Source organism: Leuciscus leuciscus (assembly GCF_965113295.1).
Source record: "Leuciscus leuciscus genome assembly, chromosome: 12".
Lineage (NCBI taxonomy): Eukaryota > Metazoa > Chordata > Actinopteri > Cypriniformes > Leuciscidae > Leuciscus > Leuciscus leuciscus.
Genome location: NC_138736.1, coordinates 39,850,733 through 39,865,453, shown reverse-complemented (window position 1 = coordinate 39,865,453; position 14,721 = coordinate 39,850,733). Strand labels below are relative to the sequence as shown.

Sequence of the window (14,721 nt, the reverse complement as noted above, 5' to 3'; positions counted from 1 at the left end):
GTGCCTGAGCTACAGGACATCGTCTTTCAAAACATAACCTGCGCGAAAGAGAGAAAAAAAAATGAATGCGTCATTCTACCCAGCACTTCTGAAAATGCACTTCCGAATGCGTCTCTGTCCCCAGCACATTTCAAACCAAACTGACGCCCATGATCATGCCAATTACACAATTAAAGAATTAGAAGCCAATTCAGATATAATAAATACATAACATCAATTGCTCAGAGATGACTCAGAGACTCACGTGTGAATGGGTTCCAAGTGCAAGACTCGGGAAAACACTGACACAGCACTGCATGGGGGTTTGCCTGGTTACAGATTCCCAAAGACTGCTCTGCAGGGGGAGGGTGCAAAGGAGTCGTTTTATTGGTTGACGCCTGGCCAATGAAATGGGGCTTTTGTATGCAATGATGTCATGACAACCGCGGAAATGTTCATGAAATGTTAATGTGGCTTAATAATGTACTAGGACAGTGATGTTAAAAGACCAAACTCAGTACACACCACACTAATAAAGCATACTATGTACAGAAAAACAGATGAGCCTAGAATATGACAAAAGAAAGGAGCTGGACATAGGGTTAGGGTTTCATACTATGGAAGTCAATGGGGACCATCAACGGTTTGACCAGCAAAACTCCAAAGTTAGAGAATTAGTCCCCGCCATCTCCTTATATTCGGAACGTCATGCTTTAAGACTTTAAGAAATATAGAAAAACTTGAAATATCAACTGCAATGACAAAACAGCATGAAATCCATGCAATTTCTTGAGCTGGTAATTATTTACTGCTTTTCTTTTTCTGTTCTTTAGAGCTTTAGCCAATGACAATTTGTTAGTGATTTTGTACTTCTGAGTGTCTTTAGTCTATTTCACAAAGCCTTTAAGCTGCTTTATAAGTTATCACACATGTACCATTTATTCATTTGATTTTATTCATCTTTCCTAAATTTTCCATATTCATATTGTCCTCCACAATCTTTCTGTACCTTTGCACTGGTTAGCTATAGGGCTTTTCACACTGCGCTTAACCCCGGGTTATCGCCGTTCTAAACAAATCGCGGTGCCAAACTTGTACAGTGTGAAACGATGCAGTGTTAGAATATTACAACTAGATGCTTAGCAACTGACAACCAATTCATGCACTTTGGGCAGTCACAGAAACAGAATGATGTATATAAACAGTCGTTTCTGCCAGAGGTGTAAAGTCCAGGGGTCAGAAAGTAAAAGACCTGCCATATGTTTATTACACCCATGAACTCAGCCAGCTGATTCACTAATTAGTTCAAACTAAATATCTCCTGGCTGAAAAACTGTGCTAATTACTGAGGAGGACTTTTACTTTCTGAACCTGGACTTGCGTATGATAGGAAAAATATCCAACGGCGATATATGCAACAATTTGAGTGAAGAAGAGATTATTTCATTCTTCCCATTTTATATTTCGAAAAGTTCACTTTGAAAAAACTTGATATTACAGTCAGCAATGTGTAATATGAGGACGCGCAATGCTAGAGCCTTTATGTAAACAGGTCACATGCTGCGTTTGTCTAGTAACACTGACATCGCAAATATACAAATAAAGACTTTATCCCAGGGTTCAGGAATGTGCAGTGTGAAACGTCAGCTTATGAATACCCAGGATTAACTGTTAAGTATGAACGTGAATAAAGATAACCCAGGATTCAGTTTACCCAGGGTTTAGAATGACCCTGGGTTAACTGTTACAAGTGTGAAAAGACCTTATGTGTCCCAGACCTTGATATTTATATTCGACACAGAAGTTGCACTAGTCTTTTCTTGCCTATTGTGACGTATATCTGAGTGAAATGGCTTCACAAACAAGAACAAATGTGGGCAGGGCTTGATTTTGTCTGTAAGGAATTGATTGGATGGTGGTGGTTTGCTATTGGTGGATCTTATGTGAGTGACAGGTTGCCCTGCCCTTGTGTCCCTGTTGATTACATGGTGACTTTAAAACATCTGATCACTAGTGTAATGTATTCGTTGACCGGATACGTTTTCATTTGTTTGTGTTTCATATGTTCCTCAGAGAAACACTTCCTCCACTACAAGTTTACAGCCCTGACCAAATCAGACCCATTCCCAGAGTTCAGTGCTGAAGCCGTGGTTGATGACAGACGAATCAAACACTTCAGTGATGAAGGACAAGTCTGGATTCTGACTGAAGAAGACTGGACAAATACACCTGAGGATCCAGCTGACCGTAAAGACTGGTTCCTACATCAGATCAAGACTCTGTCAAACTGCACAGGCTCACAGTGTCCCGGTGAGTTTAATGCTTATTATCAGGCATTATATTTATTGTAAGTGTCTAATTAGTGATGTTGTTCTGTGATTGTAGAGCTCCATACATTTCAGAGAATAATTGGCTGTGAACTGGAGAAACTTCCTGATGGATCAGTGAATCTGACTGTCTTTGATGAATATGGATTTGATGGAGAAGATCTTATATCCTTTAATCCTGACACTATGCAGTGGATTGATAAAAGCCCCAAAGCCAAAAGAACCAAAGTGGAATGGGATCGTCACACAGGACGAAACCAGTTCATCAAAGATTTCCTCAAGAACTGCACTGACTGGATCTCCACATATAACCACACAAATAAGAGTAAGTTCTGATCAGATCAGTTAAATTAACCTGTCTCTGTGTGTGAGCGTGACGTAAGTTTAGCAGGTTGTCATTTAGTAAAAAATAAATACTGATGAGTTAATGAAAAACTGTTGAGGACACATTCAGAAATGTTGAAAATCATCCGTACCGTCCCGGGGTGAAGCCTTCACTCTCCGTGAGGAATCCCGTTCCTTGATATCATGTCAGCTCCGCAGTTCAGGAGACTGGGGATGTGCGACGCTCTGATGGAGAGATTTATGTACTAAACCATGGACATATTGTCGGTGCGAATCAATACATGGCTTTAGAAAAACCCCTGCGGTAGAAAAACCCTCAGGGCTAAGGACAGCGCTTTCGACATATCTGTCGTGACCACAACACATGTCGTCACCAGTCCAAAGGGAACCCAGAAGCCTCTGAAATTTCCTCAAGGACACAGACCGGCCCTGTCTGAAGTGACGCAGAGCTGACGGGATGGTCTCTATGGGCTCTTACGAGCGCAGCTCAAACGAATAGCGCGGTTTCGTTTTACTTTCGTTTCGTTTGCCGTTTGATGTTTCTCGTATGTATGTAACAGAAGTTACACCTCTTATCAATTGGAGAACATGGTGGTCGCCTCTTGTCGCCCATTTGGTCGGAGTCTGGAGCCCTACTTGCATAAAGTGTGGCTCTTGTCCAGGTCCTTTTCCCCTTCATCTTCATAGAAGCCAAAGTTACGCTAGATTTTAATGCAGAGGGTGCCGGTCGGATTTCTCGCTCAACCATCATGCATCTCTGTTATGTGCCACAGACTGTCCAGGCGCCTTTTGTTTTTCTGTCAACATTACGTTATCAATTAACATTTTGAAAATTGGTTTTTGACATTTGTGATTCGATTCAGAATCATCCACATCCACAAAAAAAAAAAAAAAAGAATCATCCACATCGCGATGCATCTAAGAATCGATTTTTTCCCCTACCCCTAATTCACACGCAGCCCCAGGGACTCCAGATGTCGAAGCAGCGTCTCCGTATGTCTGATAAGCACATCTCGTGAATGGGGTAAAACTAGCCAATTGTCCAGATCATTTAGAGTGGGCAAAGCGCTCACTGTGTCCACACACTTTGAAAATGTGCCAGCCTTTTGCCTAAAGCCAGCCCGAATGGGAGCACTGAATACTGGTATGCTGTGCCCGCGAAGACAAACCTCCTGGAAGTGCCTGTGGTGCGGTGCTTTCTGAACATTGAAGTAAGCATCCTTCAGATCTACGGACGCGAACCAGTCATTTGTGCCAGGATCTGCTTCAGTGGCTACGGACTGTAAACACCTTAATCGATCGGATTGAGCTCGATCCAAATGAAATTTCGATCGGATTGAAAGGGGTGGTTTATTCCTTTTCTAATCCGATGGAGAGGACATGTAAACACTTGATCGGATTGATAACCGAAACTGAAAGGACTGCACATGTTCAATGATGTAGCGTCTTCAATCCTGCTCCTGGAGGGCCACTGTCCTGCAAAGTTTAGTTCCAACCCTAATCAAACACACATGAATCAGCTCATCAAGCACTTCAGAATCGCTTGAGTATTCAAAGGCAGGTGTGCTGAAGCAGGTTGGAACTAAACTCTGCAGGACAGTGGCCCTCCAGGAGCAGGATTGAAGACCTCTGATGTAGCGCAATGACGTATGACGCGTAGAACGAGCTGTTATTCCTGTTGAATAAAGTGTCATATAAATGAGTTTCCCGTCATTATAATTCTCCTTCACTGTGTCTGTGAAGTAAAGCAGGACAACATCCCACCAGTCCTTGTTTTGGATTCTCATCCACAAACGACTGGTTTGGGGCATTTTTACAGCGTGATAAATATTAGCAGCATGGCACAACGGTTCATATCAACGGTTCGCCATCCCTCTTGGACACCACAAAATAGCGGCTGTTCAACCGCTCTCCACTTTGCTCGGAGGGACACGCACTATCGCTCATTTTTTCAAACAGACTGTGAACTTCCGGTCTCAATACAGGGGCATTTTTTGCTAATGTCATGACGGACTACAAAAATGACCCATTTCGCTTGGCGGTGTGCATGGCATTTTTTGTCTGCGCGTCTCATCACACCGGCACCCAGTTTGCACGTCTAAATTATTTGCTTATATTTACAAAATGAGCCTATACAATAGCATAATGAGCATTTTAACATATGAGAACATAAAGGTCAAGGTTTAATAAAAATGTTCACGAAACTAAATTAAAATGTTTAAGAGATTCTGTTTGGGCCTAGTGATGCTTTTAATGCCAGCACCTATGACTTTGGTTATTTAACCCAATGGGTCACCCCGTGTGCAAAAAATTTAGGTTTTCGATTTGATTCTGGTCTTAAGTTTGATAATCAGATCAATGCGGTAGTTAAGTCGTGTTTTTTCCATCTTCATCGCCTAGCTAAAGTCAAATCGTTTTTATCTTTAAAAAATTGTGAAAAAATTATCCATGCATTCATCATTTCCCGTCTAGACTATTGCAATTCGCTCTATTTTGGGATTAATCGGTCATCTATGGAGCGATTGCAAATGGTCCAAAATGCAGCTGCCAGGCTTCTGACTATAGCTCACGTAAGTTTCAGCACATCACTCCAATTTTGATCTCCTTGAAATGGTTGCCGGTTAAATCCAGAGTAGAATTCAAAATCTTAACCCTCATTTTTAAATCTTTACATAATCTTGCACCCGTCTCTTGCTGAGTTGGTGCACTCACACACCTCTTCGCGCCCACTCAAATCGGGACATTTAGGAATGTTGTCCATCCCTAGGTCCAGATTGAAACACCGGGGTGATCGAGCTTTTTCTATTGCTGGTCCAACACTCTGGAACAAGCTCCCTGTAGCCATCCGTACAGCAACATCTTTTTTTGTTTTTAAATCTATGCTTAGATCCTATCTCTTTGAACAGATGTTGTTAGTCTAAAATATATTATGTAGTTGTCTTTTATCCCTTTGTAAATTGTTATGTACAGCACTTTGGTCAACCTAGGGTTGTTATTAAATGTGCTTTATAAATGAATGAATGAAATGAGATGGTTAATTTAGTGGTATACATACATGTTCTCATATCCATATATTTTGTTCTAATGTTTACTAGGTTTTACACGATTCTTTTGTAGCGTGGTATTGGTGGTGTACTAAAATAAACATCGTCACATGTGTACCGGTGTGTACCTTACTACTTCTCACCGCTGTTTCCTGATTGTTTAGAGGACAATTACTCCAAGTCGCCCTCTGTCGTTTCAAAGAATAGTATAACGGTACTATTCAGTACTGGAATCAGACCAAATGATAAAGGATCCTTTCAAATGAGAATCAGTGTGAAGATCGACAGAAACAACAGTCTGGTCACTCACAGCAGTCTGACAGAACCAGTATCAGTAAACTGGGGGTAAAATTGACCATAAATTCTGTCTTGAGTGAATATATGAAGATCAGCCTTCATACAGTAACACTGCTTCTGCAAGAATAACAGATGAAATTTAATACAAGTCACTCAATATGTAGAAAGAGAACATGATGACACTGATGTTGCTGGTCACACACAATTACAGTTAAAAGTGCCTACAGTTAATAAGATAACTACACATCAGCAACATAAATTCATCAACTAACCATTCAGAAATGTTGTCTACATGTTGTCACTTCTTCTTGAGTCTCTCCATCTGTCTGACTCAAGTCTGAACATAAAAGGCTAAACGTTTTTTAAATTTGCAGTGCATGTGTGTGTGAGGTCATCGACGCTGTGACAATTTTAAAGTGACAATTTTAACATGATATATAATAATATCTGTGGGGTATTTTGAGTTAAAACTTCACACACACACTCTGGGGACATCAGAGATTTATTTTACATCTTGTGAAAAGGGCATTATACCACCCCTTTAAAAACATTTATAATGTTTGTGTTTTTATTTTTCATTTTGTTTGTTGTTTGCAGTGGGAAATTGTGCTGGCTGTGAATCTCGATGGCGTTTTACAGCAGTATTATCAGCAGTTGCTGCAGTTCTAGTGTTCACTGTGATTGGTTACTACATCTACCTAAAAAATGGTCAAATGGTGAGTTCTAAATATATTTTCTTGATATAGATTCTTGTTTTTCAATATCCTTGAAAAAATTTCAAAATGTATAATGTTTGGGAGTATATACTGTATTACAGTAGAAATATGAGCTAGTGCAGATTTTGATAATGAGATATTTTTTTTTTTGTTATTTGAAATGTATTTGTATTTTATTTAATTTATTTGTATATTTTCTAGGTAAGATGAACAGATATATTGATAAATGTGGAAAGAAGATACAACAAACCATCATCCATCACATCAGACCTCAATAGTCCAGTGTTTTCATCAAGAGTTCATCAATGGATTAACAGACTGGACTGTGATGAACAGAATTTATGGACTGATTTTAACAGCTAAACAGTTCAACTTGAACATTGTAAAAAAAATCCTGTAAATTTACAGCAGCAAGGTTTGTTTTTTTACATCACTGATGAATATGCGCATCAGTATAGGCCTACATTAAGTAAATGCGCCAATTCCTCCACAAAAAAAGAAAAGTAAAAGAAAATTAGGGCAATGTGTGATGCTGGTCATCCAATTTGGCATGTGGAAATACGGATTAAACTGCAAAAAATGGATAAACCTGCAAAAAAGTACGCTAGTACGCTGCCATTATAATGAACAAATCTGTGTACACTGCTGTAATGAACACGCTCGCATGCGGTGTGGATAGATCTGTTGATTATAATGGGAATGGTTTTGTTTAGTTTGGTGTAAACTAGGTGTGTGCGAGTAAAATGTCTTTAAAGGCAGGAACTTTTCAGTTCAATTCACATTTATTTGTATAGCGCTTTTCACAATACAAATAGTTTCAAAGCAGCTTTAAAGTAGCTAATAATGTATTCATTTAAACAGTGTATTAATTTAAGGCAGAAGCAATGAACTCATTGAAGTAATGAATACATGTTTGTTAAAAAATTATTAGGATGTATAGACAAATGTACCATTGGTGCATGAATAAAACTATCATTTAATATATTATTTTTTATCTTATGACCACAACATTTTGAACGGTGCTACAAAAGCTTTTGGTTTGTGTGGAACGTGTGACATTTATTTCTATGATATATTATTATTTCTATGATATATTTTTAGGATTAAATTGTGCATAAATATGTTAAGCCAAAATATTATAAGTATTATTAGTGTATATATTACGCACACACATCTTTCTCTCTGTGTACAGAACAGATAATAGTTTAGGTTTATATAGGCCTGTTCTTTATTGTTTGTTATTACATGGCTTGGTTGAATTCTGATGTAGAATGCGGTGTGTTATTTCTTGATATCAGACGCTGCTAAGTATAACACACCGTTGCCATGATAAACAGAGCGTTGCTATGGACGCAGGATTCTAACCGTAGAGACGGAACAGACTATTTTCTTTAGCGACAGCAATACAATTGTTTTTAAATCAATAAACTCCTTTTTAAATCAACATTTTGTGTCAAATTATTGATTTATTTGGTGGGTGTGTAATAAGCGGGATAATGTAGTGCGAGGCGGTTGTTATAGCGAATACAAGCCCTTCAGGATTCAAGCTCCGCTTCGCGTCGAGGTCCCGATCAGCCTGTGGGGGTTGTATTCGCTATAACAACCGCCTCGATATACATTATCCCTTACTTGTTTTGTTTTTTTGTCAAAGTGACAGAAAACATTTTGAATTTTCCATCTGTTTCTAAAAGTAAATGAGTGAATTATTTTTGTGAGATAATCAATCCTTCAAAACAAAAAAAGCCATCAAGACAATTTCAAGGTTTTTATATGGTGTAACATGACATTTCATAGATGAGCATGGTGCTGTCTGATCTTAGTTTATTTCACTTTTTAATTTGTATGTGCAGAGAATCAATATGATGCTTTAAACTTTTCACATTTGACAGTTTCTTGAAATATTTTAGAGGATCAATAACACCTAATATTTGTTATATGTGTACCAATATTGTTCTCCGTTGTTGTTTCAGGGAGATGAAAACCGTGAATTAGGAAATGCAGTGGAACTTTAGGATTTTAAATGCTTCCGGACTCAAAGAAAACACGGGAAAAGAGAAATATAAAGAGACCAGGAACAGCTCAAAATGCTGACAGAGAGTGTGAACTCAACCAAACAATCAAACAAGACTCTATACTGAATAAAGGCAAAAGGTGTTTAAATAGACAGGGGTAATGATCAAATGAAACAAGACACAGCTGAAACAGATGAGCAATAGAGTACCGGGAAATGAAGTCCGGGAATAACAGTCCATCAAAACAGTGCGGGACTAGGCTGTCATCTGTTGGTAAGTGATGACACCTGCAGCTGACAGATGTAACAGCAGCATTTCTCCATAATTACACATATATAGTCATTTAGGGCTTAAAAGGACATCTAATAAATACATGTTTTCACAGCCTCAGAAAATGCAAACACAACAAGTTAATATTCATTTTTGACCAACAATACACATATTTATTTCTGGACTCTTCCTGCGTTAAAGAAATCAGTCAGTCCCAGAGCTGATCCTGAGAGGATCCGTAAATTAATTCTGATATGATACTGAACTATAAACCTGTTGAGAAACAGAAAAATACAACTTCCAATAGAAAAATAACAACAAAGCAGAATAAACTGATGTCAAAATCCTTTTATTTGACTTGTATATTCTTGTCTCTTTGCAGCCCCTGTTTGAAAACACCTTTATAGTACAACTGAAACTTAATAATTACAAAAACTAGATGCTCTACTTCCAAAAATGAAAGAAATAAGACTGTATTTAAGATTGTAAAATGGCTGACTAGTTGGGGTGGGGGTATGAAAATAAGCCTATAGGCCTATAAGCAAAGGTATTCTTTTACATATATATATATTAGCACCACCTACCTGCCTTTCTTGGAATTAAATAGGACAGCGCACCAGATTCCTCAGATTCATAACATTCATAACATTGAAGTTATAAATATTGACAATGAATTTAAGTAGGCTACGTTTCTACGGCTGTACTTTTCCCACATGCGTGACCTGCATTTCAGGAGTGCAGGAATGAAGACAAAGGTGTGATTTCATCACTCAGCCATGCAGTGACAGGCAGGAATGCACTCAATACTCCCAGAAGAGATAAAGGTAGAAGGTTTGTTACCTTCTGTTCAATGATCTGCTAATACATCATGAATGAATGAATTGTGTGGGGGTTCCCTCTTTCTTTCTTTATATTTAGGCCTAGGCTATTTATTTTATTGGGAAAAATGACTTGTGAGCACAAACCCTTGACAACTAAATAAATGTGTTATTGGATAAAATAGTGTGTTTGCTGAACTGCTTAATGGCACTTAAAGAAGGTTAAACAGTAATTCATCTACAAACAGCAATCTACCTTTTCATAATTCTGTGGTAAATGTTGTATGATCAACCAGATCTATGTCTTTATCAGGCAAAACATTGATGTTTTTAGTTTACATGCACTTTTAGTGAAAGTGGAAAGCAAATTTTTTGGCCGAAATAGTTGTATTAGGCCTACAAGTGAAACAGAAATTAAGCCTAAGTCTAGTAAAGTAATTTCCGTCAGAGTAAGATGGCAGTGGTTCTCAAACTCTAGTTCTAGAAATTGAAGATCAAACAAATGTGGTTTGGTGCTTTGCTTATATATATCTTTTTTTTTTTTACATTTTACTACAATTTTATTGATATCAATAAAAAAGGCCCATCATTTCACCCAATACATATTGCATTATCTCATATATTTATATATATATATATATATATATATATATATATATATATATATTTTTTTTTTTTTTTTTTCATTTTATGATTTGTACTTTATTGATTTTCTCATTTGCAAACAAGAAATTATATAGACCCGCATGTATTTGACATATAAACAAACAAACAAAAAATCTGATATATGCATAAAACAACACAGTTAACCAATAAATGGTAACAATATAATAATAACAACATAAATAATAAATAAATAAATAATAATAATTAGAACAGATTGAAAACAAGAACAAACAAACAAACAAAAAACAAACAAACAAAAAAAAAGGTGAAAGGGGTGTTGTTGCCAACATAATAAGTTCCCACTATAATCTAAATCATATTTACCATGACCGTTATTTATTTTATTTTTTTCTCTTCGTCCCGCCACATGTTGCTACTACTGTGGATTACAGAAATGCAAAAATTTCCCCCATTTATCAAAATATACATCAATCCTCCCGTTCACACTATAGGAGAGTTTTTCAAAGGCTGCGACCTGCCCTAAATCTGAAAGCCACTCAAATATCGGAGGCCTTCCGGAAGATTTCCATTTTTTTACAATAACACGTCTGCCCAGCATAATGCAGCTCTGTATCCACTGTGATTCATTTTTTTTAACATGACTTAAAGGCCTAGGGTCACCAAGAATGTATAAACTAGGACAGAAATCATACTGAGTCTGTGATATCTTTAAAATATAGTCATGTATCTCTCTCCAGAATTACTGGACTTCTGAGCATTGCCATAAGACATGCTAAACAACCTTCTGGGTGTCCAGTAGAATCTGTGTAAAATTTTGAATTGTATAAGACGTGTTCTAATATCTCTAGACATCAATTTTAAATTACCAGTGATCCTCCCCCATTCCTCATCTTCAAATGAGCATCCTAAGTCCTTTTCCCAATTCATCTTAACCGCAGAGCTAATATTTTGGCCCATCTGACTAATCAGTAAGGAATAATATTTAGATGCCTCGTGACCAGTGCCCACAATATTCTGGATCATCTTGAGAATGTTTTTACCCTTGGGAACATAAGAGGGGGAGGACTTTTTTATATTTTTAATTAATTTATGAAGCCACTGCAAACTCTGTCATTACATAATACATCGTTATATTATAATGCCATCATATTCTGTGCAGGCATTTAGCTTACTTCGCTGTAAATAGAAAAGCCTGCTAAGAAAATTTCACTGCTAAATAGCTTTCTCACTGGCACGCCCCCAACTAGTAAAAATCCAGAGCTTCCCACTCGTATTTACCACATTGTAGTGCCATACATGTGTGTTCAACTCGTAAATACGATCTTTACGAGATGACTTGAACGCACCAAAAGCTTTGCAGAATTTTTTTTCCCTTATTTTGACACGCTTCGGATCAGAACCAGGCCTGTCCATTAGGCGATATAGGCGGTCGCCTAGGGCCCCGCTTTGCAAAGAGGGGCCCCTGAACCTTGGGACTATTACAAAATATAATTCGTGGAGTGCTGCTGATGTTACCAGAAGCTCGAGTGCACGCATGCATCTCTACATGAATAATTCAAATATGATGCATTGCATGAACCTAACTAAACATGATACAGTTCACAAAGACGGTGAGTAGCTAATCTATTACCCAGACCCACTACATACATACATAAAAAGGATAGCTCTGTATAGTTCATATATGACAAATTTCCAAAAAAGATAATAAATACATAACAATAGAATGAATAAAATACGAAAACATAAGAAATATACACAGTAGCGCGTCACACACTAATTTGCATAATACCGCCCGCGACATAATGGGAGACCTCGAGTACCGTAATTATCACAGTATTCACACACAATGATTCCACCACACTTCTCTCCAAAATGCTCACGTTTTAGAAACAAGAGACAATTATTTTTTATTATTTTTTTTTTTTGTGGCGCTCTTACTCTTTAGTAGCCTAATGCTTAATTGCTTAGGTCTATATTAGGCATTTTGCATGACAGAAAATGTGCTGTCAAAAATAAAATACCAAACATTATAATCTCTATGGTAATATCGACTTCACATATTTGGATTGCGATTGCCTCTGGTCTGTAATAATACGCTTGTTTGAGATGAGCAAAATCTGCGCAGAACCGATCACCGGTGATCAGCGCGAGATGCATGCCGGTTAGAAATGTGTCCTAGTGCGGTCCGCCTTGCTCTGATGTCATGCTGACGTATGTCAAAAATCTCTCGCGAGCGCAAGGCGGATGTGTCGGATTCTGCAGTCGGGCGCAGTTGCTCTCCACTGACTGCGCTGATCAAAAGCACGATGGGAAACGACTTGCTGACGACACAGCTTAATGTTCATTGGTTTAAACAACTGTGATGTTGAAAATGTTTGATTTTAAAACTCTAATATCATGTTTTATGTGTATATGTTATGTGTGAATATTCCCAAACTATCTAACAGTGGGTTATGTTAGATAGTTATAACCCAATCTCTTTGGGTTATGCAATTTATTTTTTCTAAAAAAATAAAATAAATAAAAACACATGTCTGTATTAAAAAAAATAAATACTGATAAACATGTATTTGGAATGGAATTAAATAACAAGTAGGCTACTTTGGGTGTCTAGTTCATTTTATTTATTTTCATATAAAAGCAACAGAACTTGAATTACATCCAGTTTATTAGCAACGCTGTGCACGAGCGTGAATCCCGCGATATCCATCTTTGATCTCACATGTGTCAGATCCACTGTGAGAAGAGAGATCTGTCCGGCTTGCCTGCGCTTTTCTCACTCCTCCTCTCACTGCAGCCGCCTAGTCTCGACTACATTTCAGGAGAGGCGCATCTCAAACAAGCCTATTGTCACGCGAAGTCTCGTCAGAGTTGTAGTCATACAGCAATGCTATTTTTAGTTCATTGAAATAAGAATAGATGTTAAGCTGTGGTAGAAATGGCATGAAAAAAGGAAGAGGAGAATGGTTGAGGAAGAAAGACAAGCTCAAAGTAAAGGTATGTTCTTCTGACTTCTATAAATAGTACGTTATTTATTGCTGTATTATTAGTTTTAATAATAATAAATGTAACAATGCCCATGATCGCAGACAGACAGACATGGAAAAATTGGGCCACATTCAGCGTGTTAAGAATTATCTACCCATGCATTTTGTATAGATTTTTACCCTCTGATGAAGTTATCGTAGTTGTTTAAATTAAGGCGGGCCATCTCAGGCCTAGGTGAAGAGTAGGTTGTAAAGAGCACGCAAAACGTCCGTTTTACCCTTTTGATATGCTAATTATGCAATTAATTAAAAAAAAAAATTCATATGTATGTTGAATGCTACACATAATACATATTTATAAACTTACATTTTGAAATTGTCGTATCATGTGCTTTCTCTTCCTTCATAAAATTATGACAGTTCTTTACTCCAGTGGGGCCAATTTTCATGATCTTGCCTAGGGCCCCACAACCCCACGGGCCGGCACTGTTTCTACCGGTGTTCAAAATACTATAGTTTTGAGTTTTATATTGTGTAGGTCTCCTGCTAACTGGTTAACTCACATTATTACTGTCTTACTGAAATACTTCTGCTAATCAGGTTTGGGCCACTATTGCCTAAAACCGTGTCTGCAGATCGTCTGTCGTTCTCACTACTTTGAGTAAAGTTTAAGCATGGAGCAAGATTTGTTTTACCAACGACGTTTATGTTACATCAGTCATTCACGTCGCATTGAAGCGATTTTTGGTTAATAACATCTTATTCTAGTTAAATTTGATAGCCCACACAAATATCAAAGTGAAACCTAAGTTCTGTGTATTTAACAATGAGTTTCTTTCTTATACAAATGCCCTTAAATATGGAAGCCATTTTCTGCCAAATTTAAATAAATTAATTAAATGATTAAAATGAAAATTAAAACCAGATGAACGATTTCATTACAGAAAACAGTACGCAAAATATGTGACAAAATTGAGAATGAAATTAAATTATTTCATTTTCACAGCATTATCCCTGTCAAATTGAAAAATAAAATGCAATTGGTGATTTCACATTTCATTTTCACTACAGTCTCGAGGCAAGACTGCCAATATAAAAATGAAAGCCAAACGTGAAAAAGAAACTACAAATACAGTTTTTACAATGCTCTTTAGTAACGCTCACGCAATAATAGTGACACAATTCAAATACAAATGTAAATTTTCGTTTTCATTTTAATTTCTCTTTTATTTCACAGTTTTCATTTTCGTTTTCATTTTCAAAGACAACCTGCATGCAAATTCTATGTTAATGAGTGGG

The 14,721-nt window shown here is 37.3% G+C and overlaps 2 protein-coding genes across 3 annotated transcripts in view; both read left to right on the top strand.

The window, feature by feature from the left end:
* The window catches only part of LOC309511405 (hereditary hemochromatosis protein-like), a 29,104-nt gene extending 26,456 nt beyond the window's left edge, over positions 1-2,648 (top strand). For both annotated transcript variants that reach the window (XM_082186641.1, XM_082186640.1), the window contains exons 2-3: positions 2,053-2,289; positions 2,365-2,648. In XM_082186641.1, the coding sequence (XP_082042767.1) occupies positions 2,053-2,289; positions 2,365-2,642 (515 nt within the window). In that variant the 3' untranslated portion in view covers positions 2,643-2,648. The remainder of the gene's footprint in view (positions 1-2,052; positions 2,290-2,364) is intronic.
* LOC309511654 (beta-2-microglobulin-like) overlaps positions 1-6,918 on the top strand; it is a gene marked incomplete at its 3' end in the record, with an annotated part of 46,267 nt that extends 39,349 nt beyond the window's left edge. The window contains exons 3-4 of the mRNA XM_082186879.1: positions 6,590-6,708; positions 6,910-6,918. Of these exons, the coding sequence (XP_082043005.1) occupies positions 6,590-6,708; positions 6,910-6,918 (128 nt within the window). The remainder of the gene's footprint in view (positions 1-6,589; positions 6,709-6,909) is intronic.
* Positions 6,919-14,721: the final 7,803 nt, after the last annotated feature.